Below are 21,646 nucleotides of genomic sequence, written 5' to 3' on the forward strand. Positions count from 1 at the left end.
TATACATTGCTAATGTGGTAAATGACTATTCTAGCTGCAAATGTCTGGTTTTTGGTGCAATATCTCCATAGGTGTATAGAGGCCCATTTCCAGCAACTCTCACTCCAGTGTTCTAATGGTACAATGTGTTTGCTCATTGCCTCAGAAGGCTAATGGATGATTAGAAAACCCTTGTACAATCATGTTAGCACAGCTGAAAACAGTTGAGCTCTTTAGAGAAGCTATAAAACTGACCTTCCTTTGAGCAGATTGAGTTTCTGGAGCATCACATTTGTGGGGTCGATTAAATGCTCAAAATGGCCAGAAAAATGTCTTGACTATATTTTCTATTCATTTTACAACTTATGGTGGTAAATAAAAGTGTGACTTTTCATGGAAAACACAAAATTGTCTGGGTGACCCCAAACTTTTGAACGGTAGTGTACTTATTATCATCTGCTAAGTTACGGTACCATTTTTTTGAGAGCAAGGTGAGACTTGTAAAGGAAATAATTTTGCTGTACTTGTACAGTATATTTGAGAATAAATGCTGTGTTCTTTATCATCTTGCTTTTGCACCTAGTGTGAACATTATTTAGTAGTTTAACTACGCCAGTATATCTGAGAGACTCTGTATGTTGACATATCCATATAAAACTTGTAAAATGAAGAACTTGCCTGTAATGGCTTGCCACTGTACTCTGTGTATGTTGCAGGTGGCAGGACTGGAATATCTTGGCCAACATTTGAATCTAATCACAATAAAGCTCCACTGAAGCCCTTTGATGGACTCATGAGCTACAACACAATTAGTGGACTCCTGACTGTCACAAGTAACAAAATGCATTTAAACTTTTATAATGTCAAAGTGGTATGTAAAAGTGTTTGTGTGTTGCATGCAGTCTTTGTGGGGGTTTGAACCTGCTTTCATGTCTCCCAGATACCACATTTGTTGGGTTTAGGAATGTGTGCTCAAGCGAAACGAATTACATGTTTTTCACCAATCCGAACAATGAAGACCTGCAACACCCCATCAGTGTTCAGGGGATCACAAAGAGTAACAGCACAGAGGAGGCTCAAGTGTTCATTCATTATCCAAATGTGGGGTGAGTTAGATATGCACTAATATTACATTTTTTGCTTAATCACTACTTTTTATGGTGCAAAATCATTTGAATAACTTGCATAATAATAATAATAATAATAATAATAATAATACAACCCCAATTCCAAAAAAGTTGGGACACTGTGTAAAACATAAATAAAAACAGAATGTGATGATTTGCAAATCATGGAAACCCTGTATTTCATTGAAAATAGTACAAAGACAACATATCAAATGTTGAAACTGAGAAGTTTTTTTTTGTTTTGAAAAATATAGGCTCATTTTGAATTTGATGTCAGAAACACATTTCAGAAAAGTTGGAACGGGGCAACAAAAGACTGAAAAGTTGTGTAATGCTTAAAAAAAATTAGGTTAATTGGCAACAGGTCAGTAATATGATTGGGTATAAAAAGAGCATCCCAGAGGGGCGGAGTCTCTCAGAAGTAAAGATGGGGAGGGGTTCACCGCTCTGTGACAGACTGCGTGGGCAAACAGTGCAACAATTTAAGAATAACATTCTTCAATGTAAAATTGCAAAGACTTTGGGGATCACATCATCTATGGTACATAATATAATTAAAAGATTCAGAGAATCTGGAGAAATCTCTGTGTGCAAGAGACAAGGCTGAAAATTGAGATTGGATGCCTGTGATCTTCAGTCCCTCAGGCAACACTGCATTAAAATCAGACACGGGTCTGGAGTGGAAATCACTGTTTGGGCTCAGGAACACTTCAGAAAACCATCGTCTGTGAACACAGTTCATTATTGTAATTTGTCCTGAGGTCTGATGGATCAAAAGTAGAAATTCTTTTTAGAAATCATGAACACCATGTCCTCCAGGCTAAAGAGGAGAGGGACCATCCGACTTATCAGTGCACAGTTCAAAAGTCAGCACCTGTGATGGTATGGAAGTGCATTAGTGCACATGACATGGGTAGCTTGTACATCTGGGAAGAAATCATTAATGCTGAATGATATATACACGTTTCAGAGGAATATGCTGCCATCCAGACAAAATCTTTTTCAGGGAAGGCCTTCCTTCTTTCAGTAAGACAATGCCAAACCGCTTTCTGCACATATTAAAACTGCATGGCTCTGTAGTAAAAGAGTCCAGGTGCTAAACTGGCCTGCCAACAGTCCAGACCTGTCTTCCATTTAAAACATTTGGCGCATTATGAAGTGCAAAATAGGACAAAGGAGACCCCCAACTGTTGAGCAGCTGAAATTGTATATCAGGCAAGAATGGGACAACATTTCTCTTTCAAAACTACAGCAATTGGTCTCTTCAGTTCTCAAATGTTTACAATGTTGTTAAAAGTAGAGGTGATGAAACACAGTGGTAAACATGCCCCTGTCCCAACTTTTTTGAAACGTGTTGCTGACATCAAATTCAAAATGAGCATATATTTTTCAAAAAACAATACAATTTCTCAGTTTCAACATTTGATATGTTGTCTTTGTACTATTATCAATGAAATATAGAGTTTCCATGATTTGCAAATGATCGCATTGTGTTTTTATTTACAGTTTATACAGCATCCTAACTTTTTTGGAATTGGGGTTGTAATAATAATAATAATAAAATAATAATATCAAATGGCAGTTTTGTTTTTTGTGCACTTTCAGACACTAATGTGACCTTCACCTCCCATACCCACACAAAATAAATACAAAAAATAAGCCTCATTTTTCCAGCTGGATATGAACAGATTTAGTCATAATTTCATTGAAAAATCTACTTATAATTGTACAGTATATTATGAGGGCAATTGACTTTAGAACAAAAATAATACCCTATAAAAGGATGAAGATCTAGTCCATATCTATTGTAGATAATGCACTGCAGTGGCTGAGCTGTATTACTAGATGATTTAGTGCATGCTGTGTTTAAGAGGTGTTGTACAGTATGTTGATATATTTTCTTAAAGTAGAAATATGAAAGTATATTCCTCACAAAAAAATAGTTTGCTCAAAAACTGTTTTACTGTTTTTAGAATTTAACCTATAACAGGCAGGTTTTCCCAGACTGACATGCACACAGTATTTGCTCAAAATCTTTTTCCCACATTTCGATCCACATTATTTGAACCACTACTACAATAACAGCCATTTCACAGTGGATATGTTTTTGCTGTCCTTCTGTTGTTTTCCCAATCTGTGATTCTCTTGAATTCACTGCAGCAAAGTTAACCCATCTGACTGCGTGGACATGGACTGTGACGCTAAGAAGAAGACCATGCTAAAGGACCTGGATGGTAGTTTCCTGGGAGCAGTGGGGACAGTGATTCCTTTCTCTGAGTATCAGTGGGATGGGGATGCCCGACACGGGGTGGGAGACTATCGCATCCCCAAAGTCATGCTCACTTACCTCAATGGCAGCCGTATCCCTGTGGATAACATAGCCCCATACAAAGGTGAGTCTGGAAGAGGATGATCCATAGGATGAATAGCTCAGAAAAGTAAACTGTAGAGTTAATTGTTTCATGTAAACAATGTGTCAATATACAGTACAAGAATTCCAACTGTTGTAGTACACTTCTTAGCAGCCGTAGCACTAATTGTAGACTGAAATAATGCATATTGTTATGCATACAGGTGTGATCCGGGACTCAACCTGCACATTTATGAGCACCTGGCAGGCTTACAAGTGCTTTGGGATGAACTATAGGATGCTAGTGATCGAGAGTCTGGATTCAGACACTGAAACCAGACGTCTGTCCCCTGTAGCTGTGCTCGGAGATGGCTATGTTGACCTGCTGAATGGTAAATACATGTGTACTAGGAGTGTAACCAAATACAAATACATTATAATGAACAGATCATGTGTTCTAAACAAATGCAGATACGAATAGGAGGCGCATGATTAGTTTTGTTTGTTTGTTTGTGTTTATTTTCCAAAAAAAGTTGACATTAAAGGTTCACAGAGCATCTGATTAAGATTAGAGGTGTCCACCAGGACTGGGATTCTGTAGGACATGCAAACGGGAGGTTTCATGTGGGTGGGCGCGGTGAGATATGAAGCTCAAGGAACAAAGAAAGACCACTTTGATTAATATGAATATACGTTGCTATGTAATGCACTAACAGTCATTCATTCATTCTTAGCAGGGCCGTGCAAAGACCTTTGGAGGGGCAGGGGCTCAACATTCAAAAAAGGGCACTTGGAACAAATTTTTCACACAAGTTAACTTTATTCAAAACTAAATTTCAATTGCAACTGAACATTCTGTGTGTGTGTGTGTGTGTGTGTGTGTGTGTGTGTGTGTGTGTGTGTGTGTGTGTGTGTGTGTAAGCTACTATAACATAATAGTCTTGATACAATATGTTGTGGACGTCGTCATTCAGCCTTAAGTTTTCGAAGCTGCTAGAATATGTTATTAACGCCGTCGTTCAAACTAAAGTTTCCGAATCTGCCACGTTAATGAAATGGATGGAGCAAACGGTTTAAATATAGCCTAGGCGGCTTCATTAAATGATAAACAACCCTACGCATTTACTGTTGTGTTCTAAGCTGCACAATATTGCATGTTCAGATAAGAAATGAAAGGAGACTTTCAGTGTGACCTTACCATGCCGTTCCTCGCACTGTCTCCCACTGTCAACCGCCTGCATGCGCTTTCTGCACGGAGGGTCACTGAATGCATGACGTCACGGATTGATGGCCGCATTTACATAGAAAAACGTTATTTTATAAATCTATAATTTCATATATTATTGTCAAATTGTAGAGAATATTGATGTTGGAGCTAACTTATCTTTTACAAATATTTAAAAAAAAAAAAAACAACAACAACAGTCCCTATGAAAAGGGCACTTTGGACAGCAAACAGAAAAGGGGCAGGGGCTAGAGCACCTGTAGCACCGGTTCATTGCACGTGGGTGATTCTTAGGTTAAAGTAGGCTACTAGTTACCTCGCCCGGGACGGAGTCCACCAGGGGGCGAAGTATTGTTTTCGGTGGGGTTTCTTTGTTTCTTTGTTAATGATATTACTGGAAAATAGCTGGACCAATCTTCACGAAACTTTCAGGATGGGCATTGGTCTCAAATAGAACCTCCAACATTTTGAGGGTCATCCGGTCAAAGTCAAGGTCACCAAAAAGGTCAAAATAATTTTTTCGCAATAACTTCCTTCATATTCATTCAGATGTGTTCTGATTGGCTGAGAGCAGTACGGTGTGTTCTGATTGGCTGAAAGCAGTATGGTGTGCGAATGTGAATCAGAATCAGAACCATGTTTGTTGGCCAAGTACGTTCACACACAAGGTCAAGATCAAGGTCACCAAAAAGGTCAAAATTGTTTTTTTCACGATATCTTCCTTCATATTCATCATAAGTGCTACCGGGCAAGGTTTGTTTTGCCTGGCAACACTTGTTGTCTATTTTATACTTTTGGGAAATAGAAAGAACTAAATTTGTTTGAAAATCTTGCAAACAGATGCAAACCAAAGTAATAAGTGTGCAGGATTTAAAAAAAAAACAGTCCCTCACATCTCTATTTGAGAACAATTATGAACTTGAGTGAAGTCAAGTCACTTTTTTTCTACAGTGGATTTAAAAATAACAGGAGTTGACCCAAAGCGCTTTACAGTCGAGGCAAATGCAATTCAATACATGATGGACATAAATAAGAAAAATGGAAAGACAGAAATAATTAGGCAAGACATAAAGCCAAACAGAATCATAAAAATCAAACATAAGATCGTAAAATCAATCAAAAATCGTAAAATCGATCATGAAATCATAAGCTCAATCATAAAATCAAAAGAGGATATAAAACCAATAAAATCAAGTTAATGTGCAGTGTGATAAATGAGCCCCTAGGAACCAGGGTGGGCCATCCCACATTTTTGAAAAAAATGAGTTAGAGGGTCTATGAGGTGGGGCATATAAGTGTAATTCATAAAAATTTTACCTTTACTAGTGATGTCTTTCTATTCTAGTTTTTGGTAAATTCTGTACTTCAGAGATGCAACAAAACTTAAACTTTATTGAAATTTCTCGAAATTAGGGGCTCAAATATGTAGATAAATAAGAAATAGATTATACACAGTTAGAAAACACGAGAACTAAAATTACAATTAAGAGTGAACTTAACAAAAACCATGGCGCCACCTCAGACTGAATTAAAAGCAAGAGGAAAAAAGGTGGGTCTTTAAGTTTGACTTAAAATCATCAGTGGTAGAGCAGTAAAGCCGCAGTAAAGAGTGAAGTAGCTGAGGTTGAGGTCCATGCTGACATAGCTGGTATTTCTATCTGTATATATTTTCCAGTTAAAAAAAAAGGGAGAAAAGCATGGAAAGGATAAAATACCCTTTCTGGTTTAGGCGACTCCACTTCTGATTGAAATCTGAATACAGATACAGATATTTCTATTCCCTGATAGATATTCTTTCTCTCTTTCCAAACTTTCTCTGCTGGGCCCCCCTTTGGTAGATAAGAAAATTTTTGCCCCCCCAGACAAAAAGAGGGAAAAAAAAAAGATAAACAGGACACACATCCACATATTTTGTTTTCAGACTCCATTGCAGTTTATTAATACAAACCTCAACCTTTTTTGAACAAATAAAAGTAAACTGCCATAAACTACAGGTTGCAATATAATTATTTTAAGTATAACTGTTTTCAAGCACCTTAACTGTGTAACAGGTTTCTTTTTTTAATATTCAACATTATCAATGCAGTTTTCAAACATTGCCTCTCTGCAAAAATGGATTTTAAAACATGACCAACTCCCTGAGAAGAAAAAAACAAAAACCTAAAGATTTGTTGTGCAAAAATGACACCTTTAATCCTCGCATCTTTTCAGTGACTGGTGTGGGCCTGCTTCATGCTGCAGATCTTCTCAAATCTGGGTTGCAGTTTTGAGATTGCCGCTCTGAGTTCATTTTCAATGTCCAGCTTTGATCTGTATTTTGTCTTGATTGAGGCCACAGCAGAAAAACCTCTCTCACATAGGTAGGATGTGGCAAAAGGAAGAAGTATGGCTCTTACCTAGCAGTGGGTAATCTTTCACCACTCCAATCCAAAATGCAGCCAGTGTCTTTGACTGAAACTGCAGCCTCATTGTTGAATCAGAGGTGACATCAATGAACTGTTCCTCCTCTGATGTGCTGGAGTCGGCAGGTGGTGTTGCACTGAAGGGGTCACGGATCCAGTCGTATTCTTTGGGATCCTGCATCAGGAAATATTTCTGGAAATGGTTCTGAAGGGCAGAGATGTGTGCTTTCATGCATGGGATCACTGTGTTCTGCAGTTTGTTGTCTTCAATGAATGATTTCAGGTTCTCAAATGAGTCCACATTTCCAAACTTCACTCGCTGCAGCCACATCTCAAGTTTTCTGGTGAATGATGTGATTTTATCTGCCAGATGTGGGAGGTGTGTATTTGTGCCCTGCAACTGCAAATTCACTTCATTGAGCTTCAGAAACATGTCACTGAGGTATGCAAGTTTCATGAGGAACTTGTTACAGTAAAATTTGTGGGCAAGATCATTGCCCTCTTCCTTCAAAAAGATGTGGATTTCATCTCGCAGTTCAAAGACCCTGGACAGCACCTTCCCACGTGACAGCCATCGGGACTTGCTGTGAAGCAGAACAGCTGTGTGGTCAGATCCCATTTCCTCGCACAGTACCGAAAAAATCCGGGCTTTGACAGGTCGTGTTTTGATGTAGTTGACGGTGGCAATAACGTCAGTCATTACATCATTCAGCTCGGGACTCAGCTGTTTAGATGCCAGTGCTTCGCGGTGTATCATGCAGTGCGTCCACTGCACATCGGGGGAGACGCGCTTGATGAGCGCTTGCAGCCCTGCCCGTTTCCCAGCCATAGCCTGTGCCCCATCAGTGCAGATCCCCACACAGTCCTCCCATTTCAGGTTGGCCTCTTTCAAGTAAGAGTCAATGATTTTAAACAGTTCTTCTGCTGTGGCTCTGCCAGTAATTTTTTTGCAGAAAAGCAATTCCTCCCTCATGTCATCTCCATCTATGAATCTGACGTAAGTAATTAATAAACAGTCTTTGTTACTGTCAGTGGCTTCATCCATCTGAAGAGAAAAGCGGCTGTCAAGCACTGTCATTAAGCTGCTCCTCTATGTCCTTTGACATGTCATAAATGTGCCTGCCGATGGTGTTGTTGGACAGAGGAATAGCCCTTAGTTTGCTGGCTGCAGTGTCATCAAGCATAGTTGATACCATGTGCATAGCACAGGGAAGTACTAATTCCTCCGCTATTGTGTGCGGCTTTTTACACTGTGCCACTCGGTAGGCAACTTTATATGAGGCGAGTTGAGCATTTGCCGGCACGGATGCAGCTTTAGTAAATAGGGACTGTTGAGCACGGCAGTTTATGAGTTTTTGTCTGAAAAACTCAACTGGCTTGTCTTTGTGCTCTGGATGTTTTGTCTCCAAGTGGTGTCTTAGCTTGTTCGGCTTCAAGCGGTCACAAGCTAGCACTTTAAGACAGACAACACACTGCGGCCTCTCCTCATTACCCACCGTTGTACAGGTGAAGCCAAAGACAAGATATATGTCGTCATATTTTCTTGTCTTTGCCTTGGAATGAACTTGCTTTGGAAGCACATTTGGCGATGCTTCATCCTCTGATTTGCGTTTACGTGGGAGCCCCGCGCCCCCCGCCAAAAACTTCTCCATGTTATGCTAGCAGTGTAATTGATTGATTCATTCATTCATTCCATCCGCGCCCCCCCGCAATGGCTCTGTGCCCCCCACTTTGGGAACCACTGTTCTAAATCCCTGATGTAGTGAACTAGCATCTCATCTCATCTCATTATCTCTAGCCGCTTTATCCTTCTACAGGGTTGCAGGCAAGCTGGAGCCTATCCCAGCTGACTATGGGCGAAAGGCGGGGTACACCCTGGACAAGTCACCAGGTCATCACAGGGCTGACACATAGACACAGACAACCATTCACACTCACATTCACACCTACGGTCAATTTAGAGTCACCAGTTAACCTAACCTGCATGTCTTTGGACTGTGGGGGAAACCGGAGCACCCAGAGGAAACCCACGCGGACACGGGGAGAACATGCAAACTCCGCACAGAAAGGCCCTCGCCGGCCCCGGGGCTCGAACCCAGGACCTTCTTGCTGTGAGGCGACAGCGCTAACCACTACACCACCGTGCTGCCCGTGAACTAGCATGAGGATATATTTTTGTTAGAGATTACAAAGCACTCCTGTAAGTTGCTCTGGACAGATGAAGATTACATTTGAAAAAAGTGAAATTCTTTGCATATCCCAGCTTGTTATGAAGTTGGGGCCAGAGCGCAGGGTCAGTCAGTCATGATATGGTGGTTCTGATCAGTAACCCAGAGCCTTAACCACTGCACTTGATAAAGGTGTCCGTTAAATGTTTTTAATGCAAAACAGATACAGCTGGAGATAGTGGCATTGTTTTAGACCCTTAATCTGTGCTACTACTCCAGATTGGACCCCATGTTATCTGTTTTCACTTTGTGTAAAACTGGTCGCCTGGCCCCTCCTCCTCTCTGCTCCTACCCAGCCCACTCAAGACTGCTGTCTGTCCTGGTTCCCTGTTAGTGGAATGACCTTCCCATTGAGGTCAGAACTGCCGACTCCCTGACCACCTTCAAGCACAGACTGAAGACTCACCTCTTCAGGCTGCACCTCTCCCCTTCTTCCCTGCCCACTGTGCAACTGTATTTCAGTCTAGACCAACCCAGGCTGTGTGCTGTCTAGCCTGGGTTTAGCTGTTTTGAGTTCTTCATTTAGTTGTGCTTTATATGGTTGGTTTGTTTCCTTGGCTGTTTGAGTATTGGTACTTAAACAGAATATTACACTAGGTATTGCTGTCACTTGTTCAGCTGGCACTAGAACGTTCTTGTCTAGAAGTTCAGTACTTCATGTACCTGACTTTTGCACTCGTTGTGCGTCGCTCTGGATAACAGCGTCTGCTAAATGCCGTGTAATGTAGTGCAAGGTGTAAATTATCTGCCAATGTTACACTTATTGTATTTTTACAGTATTTATTAATGTCATTTAGAAAATATTTTAATTAACTCTATTTTGATGGTCTCATAGTTATTGCTTGTTTATCATTAGATGTTTTTAACAGTTTGTCTCATTCGGTTTCTTTTCACAGGCCCACAGGACCATGGCTGGTGTGCTGGTTATACATGTCAGAAGAGATTATCCCTCTTCCACAGCATTGTGGCCACAAACAAATCCTTTGACATCTATTTCACTGGTGTATCCCCCCAAAAACTAAGGCTCATGATGCTCAATACTCCACCCACTGAGGTACAAGCTCTTACTGGTTTTAGGTGTTGCAAACCTCTGATTGTGATACAATTTACTGGTCAGTAGCAAGCTAGCAAGTTTGGGACTTGGGATATTTTTGCTCTTTTTGCAGACTGTCAAAGTGGCTGTATTTTACTCAAAACCTCAGCGTTTGGATATCTATGTGAATGATCAACTGGTTCCTCCAAATAATGCTCAGTGGAATGCGGACAAAACCGACTACACTTTGCTTAAACCTACTTATCCTGGTATTGTCAAAAAGCATTCATATTGCTAAAAGTGGGCTTCATTTATCAAGCCGAATAGGAAGAAATTTATTCACAAATCACTGGCAGAAGCAGATAAGAAATGTGGTATTCATGAAAATCCAGTTAGTTTGAAATTAATGAAAAATGTTTCAAATATTGTCATTTCATAATATTACTGAAAGTGACCCAAAACAAATGAATAACTAATGAAAAATAAGATTAGCTATTCATCCATCCATTATCCATAACCGCTTATCCTGTGCAGGGTCACGGGCAAGCTGGAGCCTATCCCAGCTGACTACGGGCGGGGTACACCCTGGACAAGTAACCAAATCATCGCAGGGCTGACACATCGAGATTAACAACCATTCACACTCACATTCACACCTACGGTCAATTTAGAGCCACCAATTAGCCTAACCTGCATGTCTTGGGACTGTGGGAGAAACCAGAGCACCCGAAGGAAACCCACGCAGACATGGGGAGAACATGCAAACTCCACACAGAAAGGCCCCCGTTGGCCACTGGGCTCGAACCCAGAACCTTCTTGCTGTGAGGAGAAAGTGCTAACCACTACACCACCATGCTTCCGATTAGCTATTCCGTTATAAGAAAAGAAATGCAGCTGGAGGAAATGCACAAATGTCAGTGGTAACCAATGCTCTGCAGTAGCTGATCTGCATTATTGGAAGATTTAATGCGTGCCACATGCTTAAGGGATGCTCTTTTTCTGTTTAGTGTTTTTGCTTTCAATTCTCAGTTTTTTTGTGCACTGAATATAAATCATCCATTCTGTGAACTTGTTTAGTATTTTATGAGTGATTATCAAGATACTCACACAAGCATCAAAATATATTCATAAATATGGTGGGAGTTTTTAGCTTACACAGCTTACACATACATTATTACTACAAAGATTGATAAATGAAGCCCAATGAATGACAGCAGTTAGCTTGCTGGGCTAATATACGTAGTTCCTACCAATGTTCTAATGTCATCCTTTGACTTCTCCACTGTCTATTCTTCAGGACAATTCATCCCCACACTTAATGGCATGCACGGCTCCAATTTCTTCGATCCTGATTATAAAATGATGCATGTCCTCCTCCGAGGCTCTACCCCTGTCCAGATCACTACATCTCCAGTGCTGTTCATCTCCTTCAACCTCCCAACCATGACAGAGGATGAGTTCTTTGGGGACAAGCTGGTCACCAACCTGGCTGTGTTCTTGAAGGTTCCTCCCAACATGATCCGCATCACCAATATTGTCCGGGAGGATGGCAGGGCACGGAGGCGGAAACGCGCCACTGGGATAACAGTGGAAGTGGAGATCAAACAACCTCCCAACAACCAGACATCTGCCAATAGCACAAATGGTGAGCAGCCACTCAACAGCTACCAGTAGTGGAGGAAAACAAATCTGGCTTTGCATGGATGCTATTTACACACAATTGTTGTTCCTGAAATTACTTTCAGCTATAATATGTCACACGGGTGATGAAAAATTAGTCAGTATGCACCGACAATGCCCTGTATACTAGAGCTTTACTTAGAAACAGCTTTTTTGCTCTGTGCTCAAAACTGACCATATTGTGGTATGTCTATCTTCTGCAGACTCGGATCAGTTCGCAGTATTGCAGACTATTGCTGACACTCTGGGCCAGGCTGCTGTCTCGGGCAATCTGAGTGATTCCATTGGTTTCAACGTGACCTCACTGGGTTTCATTCTTCCATCTCCACCATCTAGTGATCCAACCTGGAGCCAGGTAAGATAGGAACAGAGTAATGTCAGTCTTTTATGTTATGTTATTTTTTGTGACTAAACATGAAGGTTTGGTTTAGTCTACAGTTCGTGTGACTGCTAATGCAAACTATGAGCCAAATTCAGCATGAAATCCATATGAAATTATGTAATACCATTTTAGGGGAACAACAGTAGCACAACCCAGCTTTGCTTTTATAGAGTTTCTTACCCCCAAATGTAACTTTGTGGCATTGTCAGTTTTAAGTAATATTATTTATTCTGTTCACATTCACTGGAGATGAGCAATTGTGCATCTGGCTACCCTACTACTAGGCTATCCGCTTATATACCGTGAGTAGAGAAAAACAAAATGGTGGAGCATATCAAGTCAGATATATCACTTTATCAAGTATTTAAAAGAAACAGAAATGGCTAAAAGAATATAGTTGTGTTTGTGTGTGTGTCCGTCCCCCCCCCCCAATATCACCTGTTCTACACTCCAGCCCAGTCAGTGGCAGTAAGGCACCTTTTAAGTTGGTTTGCCAACCACCAAAAACCCTAAAGAAGAAGAAGAAAATGGCTGAGCATGTTGCTGAACCAACCGAGAACGAAATAAAAACTCTACTTGAAAACAAAACCCAAAAAAAAAGAAAAAGAAAAGCAACAAAATATGGAATAAAAGTATTTGATGGTAAGAACATATCTTTTTGGGGGCGCCGTGGCTCAGGTGGATAAGATACCATAAATCTGGGGACCTAGGTTCGATTCCAGCTCAAGGTCATTTCCCGATCCGTCCCTGTCTCTCTCTCCCGCTCATTTCCTGTCTCTACACTGTCCTATCCAATAAAGGTGCAAAAAAGCCCAAAAAAAATCTAAAAAAAAAAAGAACGTATCTTTTTTTATTTTTCAAGAATTATTATTATCGCATTTTTCACAAATTGCTCCTGTCATTTCACCGGTTTGTTTACATTCTAAGCGGAAAAGATTTTGTCAGACATTTTGTATAAAGTTTTTGTTTATCAAATTTGCAAAAAATAAAAATGCTCTGTTTCTCAAAATCTAGTGAATGTGGATAGAATGAAACAGTTATTCTACTCAATCTCGTCGTACATGGCTTATAGCCAACTCTGCACTATGCGCCTCGTCAGCTATCAGCTCATGTACGACTCGATTTCGTGGAATAACTGTTAAGTGTTTCATGCAGATCTTGGTGGTGGGCACTTTTAGTTCACCACGCAAGGGTTGTTTCAGGAAAAATCAGATGCCTGAACTGCACCCACCCACTCCCTGTCTCTCAAAAATAAAAAGGTATCACTGTAAGGGTTCATTTTTGGTAGCAGAGCCGCACTTAGATGTCTTGATGATACACTTGGAAGACGGCTCTGGACAATTAGTTTTGCTACGATGGCTTAGGACTACAATTGCCATGATAACCTTAGGATTAACTTCAACAAAATAGACTTCATACTAAAACTATCATGAATTTCCTAGTTCCACAATTGCATATTTTGACGATATAGGACACAATTATAGAAGTGAGTTATTTATAGTCATGCTATTTGTTATCACCCAAATGAGGATGGGTTCCCTTTTGAGTTTGGTTCCTCTCAAGGTTTCTTCCTCATGTTGTCTGAGGGAGTTTGTCCTTGCCACCATCGCCTCAGGCTAGCTCATTAGTGATAAAATTTAGTTCATATGTTTGAAATCTTTATTTTTCTATAAAGTTGTTTTGTGACCGTGTCTATTATTAAAAGTTCTATACAGATAAATTGGCTTGACTTGGCTCAGACTAGCCCAGACTGTAGATTCGTCAGTAATGGTCTTGTCAGATGATTACACAGAGTGAAACATTTCCCTAGCTTTGGTATCTCATTGGGCTGATATTTCTCAGCCCACTTTGTTGACACACCTGAAAAACAGATACAGTCTCAAGTGTAATGGATGTGTTGGTGTGTACAAGTAACAGCAATTTTTATTGTACCATCAATGAGCTAACATGATATGGATTACTCAAACCTAATCATTTAATTGTCAAGCTAATTATGGACATGAGATTTTAGCACTCTCTTTTAACATTATAACCAATCACTAATAATAATAATAATAATAATAATAATAATAATAATAATAATAAGATACAGTTATATAGCGCCTTTCTCACACTCAAGGTCGCTTTACATAGGTCAGAGAAGGGAAAAAAAGGAGTTGCTAAAGAGGGGTGAGTTTATGCACTGGTGGAGAAATGTTCATGAAACAGAAAGGTTTTGAGATGAGATTTGACGAAAGGAAGAGAAGAGCAGTCATGGAGGGGTTGAGGAAGGGAATTCCAGAGCTTGGGGGCCGTGGCACTGAAGGACCTGCCACCCAGGGTAGAGAGTCTAGTGCAAAGAACAGCAAGGAAATTATAGCTAGAGGATCTGAGAGAGTGGAATGGAGTATAAGGGGTCAGAAGATCACAGATGTAAGAAGGAGCAAGGTTACACAGAGCTTTGAAGGTGAGTAGTATGATTTTATATTTAATTCTGGACAGAACAGGTAGCCAGTGAAGCTGAGAAAGAATGGGGGTGATATGAGCAGATGGTTTGGTATGGGTGAGGAGTCTCGCTGCAAAGTTCTGAATGTATTGTAGTCTTTGAAGGGATTTAGTAGGGAGGCCAGTAAGAAGGGAGTTGCAATAATCTAAGCGGGACATAATGAAGGAGTGGACCAACGTTTGAGCATCACTAGTGGAAAGAAAGGGGTGAAGGCAGGCAATGTTCCAGAGGTGGAAGAAAGTAGTCTTGGTGAGGGATTTAATGTGGGGATCAAAGTTGAGTGAGGGGTCAAGCAGTATGCCAAGGTTTCTAACGACAGGTGAAGATTTAACAAGTGCACCGTCAATGTTAAGACTGAAACTGGAGGATTTGGACAATGAAGATTTGGGGCCGATAAGCATGATTTCTGTTTTATCTGTGTTGAGTTTTAGAAAATTATTCTGCATCCACAACTTTAGGTCTGATCAGTAGTGATCACCGAGTCAGTCATTCAATCTAATAACACACCAACATCTGAGACATTTAGGGAAATTCTCTCTGTGGACAGGTGGCAAGTCAAGAGGTGACACGTGAGGATTCATCAGTGCAGACAGTGAGCAGTGTGTCTACTCTACTGGTGATGGTGGAGCCAGTGGCAGGGTTTTACCCTGGACCCCTCAGTGTGCAGCCTAGAATCATGGCTGTAGACCAGCAGGTGAGACATGTAAAAACATGCTAATGTCAAGAAAAAGTCTGCATTTGTTTACTTCAAGGTATGATCAGCTAAATGAAGGGATGTAGGATATTTACTTAACCCCTTCAATGCCCTTGGACGAGTCACGTACGTCATGAAATCTTTTACCGCTGTGCCTTATGACGGAAGAATGTTTTAGGCATTGACTGTAATTCATATATGCCACTGTGAAGTAAAAGTAATGTGCCATGTAAGGTACATAAAAGGAGGTGTTTATGACAAGTAGCGTACGTCATAAGGCACAGCGGTAAAAGATTTAATGAAGTACGTGACTCGTCCAAGGGCATTGAAGGGGTTAATGGGACAGGTTGTAATTTTTAGTGCTTTCTAAAGGCAAATTGCCTGCTAGGCAAATTGCAACTGGCATGACAAAGTTTTCAAGTCTTTCCCTTTTCACTATCTTCTTCTTCTGCAACAGAATGTACGCCTCATGAATGACCTTTTTTTAATGAAAAGTGATAGAGCTGAGCATCTGTTCTGATGAGAAGAGGAGCTCATTTCTGGGCCAGAAAAATTTAATCAGAAGCCTGAAATAGAGAAACTAGTCAAACCTGCTGTTTGACAATATCACAGTTTTTCAAAAGTATCTTTGTAAATGCGTCATAGTTCGAGGTTTGATCCATTTTAAATATTACAAGCTGCATCATTGAATGTCACATGTTACATTTGTCTACATGTACATATGCACGTGTGTATTATATATGTACAATAAATATTCTGTCACTTTACCACTTATAGGGCTATTCAGGCATATTAATCTTGACAGCATGGATACACTTGATTTACAACCCCGATTCCAAAAAAGTTGGGACAAAGTACAATTTGTAAATAAAAATGGAATGCAATAATTTACAAATCTCAAAAACTGATATTGTATTCACAATAGAACATAGACAACATATCAAATGTCGAAAGTGAGACATTTTGAAATTTCATGCCAAATATTGGCTCATTTGAAATTTCATGACAGCAACACATCTCAGAAAAGTTGGGACAGGGGCAATAAGAGGCTGGAAAAGTTAAAGGTACAAAAAAGAAACAGCTGGAGGACCAAATTGCAACTCATTAGGTCAATTGGCAATAGGTCGTTAACATGACTGGGTATAAAAAGAGCATCTTGGAGTGGCAGCAGCTCTCAGAAGTAAAGATGGGAAGAGGATCACCAATCCCCCTAATTCTGTGCTGACAAATAGTGGAGCAATATCAGAAAGGAGTTCGACAGTGTAAAATTGCAAAGAGTTTGAACATATCATCATCTCCAGTGCATAATATCATCAAAAGATTCAGAGAATCTGGAAGAATCTCTGTGCGTAAGGGTCAAGGCCGGAAAACCATACTGGGTGCCCATGATCTTCGGGCCCTTAGACGGCACTGCATCACATACAGGCATGCTTCTGTATTGGAAATCACAAAATGGGCTCAGGAATATTTCCAGAGAACATTATCTGTGAACAAAATTCACCATGCCATCCGCCGTTGCCAGCTAAAACTCTATAGTTCAAAGAAGAAGCCGTATCTAAACATGATCCAGAAGCGCAGACATCTTCTCTGGGCCAAGGCTCATTTAAAATGGACTGTGGCAAAGTGGAAAACTGTTCTGTGGTCAGACGAATCAAAATTTGAAGTTCTTTATGGAAATCAGGGACGCCGTGTCATTCGGACTAAAGAGGAGAAGGACGACCCAAGTTGTTATCAGCGCTCAGTTCAGAAGCCTGCATCTCTGATGGTATGGGGTTGCATTAGTGCGTGTGGCATGGGCAGCTTACACATCTGGAAAGACACCATCAATGCTGAAAGGTATATCCAGGTTCTAGAGCAACATATGCTCCCATCCAGACGACGTCTCTTTCAGGGAAGACCTTGCATTTTCCAACATGACAATGCCAAACCACATACTGCATCAATTACAGCATCATGGCTGCGTAGAAGAAGGGTCCGGGTACTGAACTGGCCAGCCTGCAGTCCAGATCTTTCACCCATAGAAAACATTTGGCGCATCATAAAACGGAAGATACGACAAAAAAGACCTAAGACAGTTGAGCAACTAGAATCCTACATTAGACAAGAATGGGTTAACATTCCTATCCCTAAACTTGAGCAACTTGTCTCCTCAGTCCCCAGACGTTTACAGACTGTTGTAAAGAGAAAAGGGGATGTCTCACAGTGGGAAACATGGCCTTGTCCCAACTTTTTTGAGATGTGTTGTTGTCATGAAATTTAAAAATCACCTAATTGTTCTCTTTAAATGATAAATTTTCTCAGTTTAAACATTTGATATGTCATCTATGTTCTATTCTGAATAAAATATGGAATTTTGAAACTTCCACATCATTGCATTCCGTTTTTATTTACAATTTGTACTTTGTCCCAACTTTTTTGGAATCGGGGTTGTAGCTCATGAAGCACTTTATAATTCACTATGTGTGTGTGAGCCATGACGGCCCTGATAATGAAAACATTACAAGTCTATACACTGGATTATCTCTGGTATCCTCTTATCCTCTGATATTTGTCTCCAGGGTTACTGTGTATCAGTTGGGGTGACAACTCTAATGATTTCAGCCACGCTTAAAGACGCTCAGGGAAACCCAGTAGACGGCTTGTACGGAAACACAACCATCCCCTTTAAAAGTTGCTGGGCAAATTACACCGACCTGGCCATTGATACTGCTGGTGAGGATCTTCAAATTTGCTTTTCTTGCTAAAAGTGCAAGCTTTTCAGGATAACTATAGATTTTAACATTCTTTGTGTTTGCTGTTCATCAACAGTTGTTTTAATACGATTTTTCTCCTGAATCGTTATCTCTTTAGTGCCAGCTTAAAGGAATATTTCAGTGTTTTTCAACTTAATCTCTGTAGTATATTTATCACAGAAACTAATATGACATGTTTTCCTCTCCAGAGAAAATAACTAAAATACCAAAAAAATGCACTGCAAGTCAAAATGCACTTTATATTGTGTCAAGTAGTGCCAGTCTGATTGAGCATGGATATCATAAAACCTTAGAAAAGTGAAATTATATTGCACATCATTGATTGTTTTTTTGTATTGCCCCATCATGGAAAGTTGAATTTAAAAAAAAAAGCTTTGGCAAGACTTTCTCTCAAAACACTGGAATACTCCTTTAAAGGAACAGTCCACCGTACTTCCATAATGAAATATGCTCTTATCTGAATTGAGACGAGCTGCTCCGTACCTCTCCGAGCTTTGCACGACCTCCCAGTCAGTCAGACGCAGTCAGACGCGCTGTCACTCCTGTTAGCAATGTAGCTAGGCTCAGTATGGCCAATGGTATTTTTGGGGGCTGTAGTTAGATGCAACCAAACTCTTCCACGTTTTTCCTGTTTACATAGGTTTATATGACCAGTGATATGAAACAAGTTCAGTTACACAAATTGAAACGTAGCGATTTTCTATGCTATGGAAAGTCCGCACTATAATGACAGGCGTACTAACACCTTCTGCGCGCTTCGGCAGCGCATTGATATCTGAGCTCCGTATCAATGCGCTGCCGAAGCTGTTAGTACGCCTGTCATTATAGTGCGGACTTTCCATAGCATAGAAAATCGCTACGTTTCAATTTGTGTAATTGAACTTGTTTCATGTCACTGGTCATATAAACCTATGTAAACAGGAAAAACGCGGAAGAGTTTGGTCGCATCTAACTACAGCCCCAAAAAATACCATTGGCCATACTGAGCCTAGCTACATTGCTAACAGGAGTGACAGCACGTCTGACTGCGTCTGACTGACTGGGAGGTTGTGCAAAGCTCAGAGAGGTACGGAGCAGCTCGTCTCAATTCAGATAAGAGCATATTTCATTATGGAAGTACGGTGGACTGTTCCTTTAAGTAATATCATTTCAGCTACCACATACAATCTGTCTTGAGCGTTTTTCTTTTTTTTCACAGGGATAAACATGACACTGGCTTTCACTCTGAACGAGTGGGTCACACAGTCCAGATCCTTCATTGTCAACTTTCCAGGTAAGTTTGTTTCCCTTAGTGTTAAAAGTAGATGGCTTTTTGATTTCATAAAATCGGTGAAATTTAGTTCCCTCTGAAATTTGGTCATTGTGATATATTACAAAAATAAATATCTTTAAAAAAACGGGCCATTCTTAGCCTGGGCCCGCCCATCCTAAGTGTGACGCAACAAAGCTCGCAGAGCTTTGAAGTCGCGTTAGCCAGACTAGGCCATTCTGTGGCTGGGAAGTTATTTAATTTGAGGGGATTCCGTAGCAAATAATGTGCATGAAATCACTCGCTTCACGCCGTCAAGCAGACAGAGGAAGTCCGTGTGCTCATGCGCACGCTTACCTGAGTCGTCATCGTCATCTTCATCTTTTGGGTTTTACGGCAGCTGGCATCCACAGTGTTGCATTACTGCCATCTACAGGTTTACCTTGACCGTGCACTGACAGTTACATCATTCTGTCGCTAAACAAAGAGTTGATCACACTGAGGTGCTTGCTGACCGCTGACATTTATTAGTTTGGTCCTGCTTTTCCTTTCCTTCACAACATTAATGGCTTTTCTTCTCACTTTCCGTTACTGGAGTCGGTCTTTCACGTTTTATTCGCACACTCACGTCCTCCATTTTTCTCTCCTGTTTCAAATTTGTATCCCACAATGCCTTGCACAAACGGGGAAAGCCCAACACATCATGCATGACGTAGTATCTTGAATGAGGTCACGGTGAAGCAAGAAAAAAATAGCAGAGAATTTAGAGCCACATGGCTCTAAATACATTCATTGTTCTTTTAGGGAAAAAAAGTAATAAAATCGGAAGTCTGTGATTCGAATTCAGTAGCTTTCGCGCCACTAAAAAAAACTGTGTGTCAGGGAAAATTCTTTTTATGACCTAAACGTGAAAAATCTGAAAGGCAGCCTACCTTTAACAGTACTAATTTCTCTACAAATTTTCTTATCATGTATTGCCATATTACCAAATGCTCTAACTTTATGCGCATGCACTGTCACATCATCTAATGTGTTTACTAATTCTCCACCAGCCACAGAGTCCACCAACAACGACTACTACAACAGCATCTTTGACTCCAGTCCTGCTGTCACAATACACACTGTGTATATAATAATGCTACTGAGTGTTCTGCATCTAATCTACATTGTGGTTTTAGAAAACAAATGAAGGAAATACCTAACTCTGTGATAAATACCTTGATGACAACTGTTCTTTCAGAAAATGTTAAAATATTTCTATAGATAATCATTAATATCTGTGGACTACTGTATTTTTAATCCATTAATCTTTCATTTAATTTGCACATACTCTGTATTTTATTTCATACTTTTACAAGTATTTAATACTTTTAAGGTATCAACTACCTTATAATTACTACGCACAATGTATGTTCATGATTTTTGTGTTGTTGTTTTTTTTTTTTTCTTGACACTCTTGGGTACGTTATAATTTTCATTGTATTATGGACTTCATTTATAATTAGCACTACCAATAAAATTGCATACTTTAAAATTATGGACTCCTTGTAACAGAATAAGAGCCTACATGGGAGTAAATCTGAAGCCAAAACAATGTAAAGGAAATCCGGTTCCAAACTATGCACTGGCCCCGAACCAGCCCTGGGAACTGCTTTGGTGGAAAAGGGGCATGAGCAGGTCTAATGTGTTTGTTGAATTTGCACCAGTTGACCACTAGAGGGGCTCAGAGCCCACAGGGAGATGTTCCTGGGGCCCTGGGGTGGCTGTTTGAGACTGTAAGGTTGGGCTGTTATGTTGCAGCTTTAGGGTTAGTATGATCTGCATAGATCCTATCCACTGTGTATTTCCAACACACACACACAGTGCTCCTAGCATAAGCTCTGGATCCACAGCAACCGTGACCAAGATAAAGTGGTTACTGAAGATGAATGAATGAATGATCATTGTATCCTTGTCGCTGCGGACACTGGGCATGAGGCAGGAATACACCTGAGATAATATGCTAGTTCACTGCAGGACATCTATACTACTAAAGGAAGGCTGTCTGTCTCTCTGTCTG

General features: G+C 40.4%; 1 protein-coding gene across 1 annotated transcript in view; it reads left to right on the forward strand.

The window, feature by feature from the left end:
- The window catches only part of pkhd1l1.1 (PKHD1 like 1, tandem duplicate 1), a 103,775-nt gene extending 82,878 nt beyond the window's left edge, over positions 1-20,897 (forward strand). Inside the window, exons 67-78 of the mRNA XM_060942686.1 lie at positions 696-812; positions 920-1,085; positions 3,267-3,499; positions 3,681-3,848; positions 10,208-10,365; positions 10,478-10,613; positions 11,642-11,989; positions 12,228-12,379; positions 15,439-15,585; positions 18,144-18,297; positions 19,537-19,611; positions 20,640-20,897. Coding sequence (XP_060798669.1) covers positions 696-812; positions 920-1,085; positions 3,267-3,499; positions 3,681-3,848; positions 10,208-10,365; positions 10,478-10,613; positions 11,642-11,989; positions 12,228-12,379; positions 15,439-15,585; positions 18,144-18,297; positions 19,537-19,611; positions 20,640-20,776 — 1,991 coding nt within the window. The 3' untranslated portion in view covers positions 20,777-20,897. The remainder of the gene's footprint in view (positions 1-695; positions 813-919; positions 1,086-3,266; positions 3,500-3,680; positions 3,849-10,207; positions 10,366-10,477; positions 10,614-11,641; positions 11,990-12,227; positions 12,380-15,438; positions 15,586-18,143; positions 18,298-19,536; positions 19,612-20,639) is intronic.
- Positions 20,898-21,646: the final 749 nt, after the last annotated feature.

The sequence above is a fragment of the Neoarius graeffei genome, chromosome 16 (genome assembly GCF_027579695.1).
Source record: "Neoarius graeffei isolate fNeoGra1 chromosome 16, fNeoGra1.pri, whole genome shotgun sequence".
Lineage (NCBI taxonomy): Eukaryota > Metazoa > Chordata > Actinopteri > Siluriformes > Ariidae > Neoarius > Neoarius graeffei.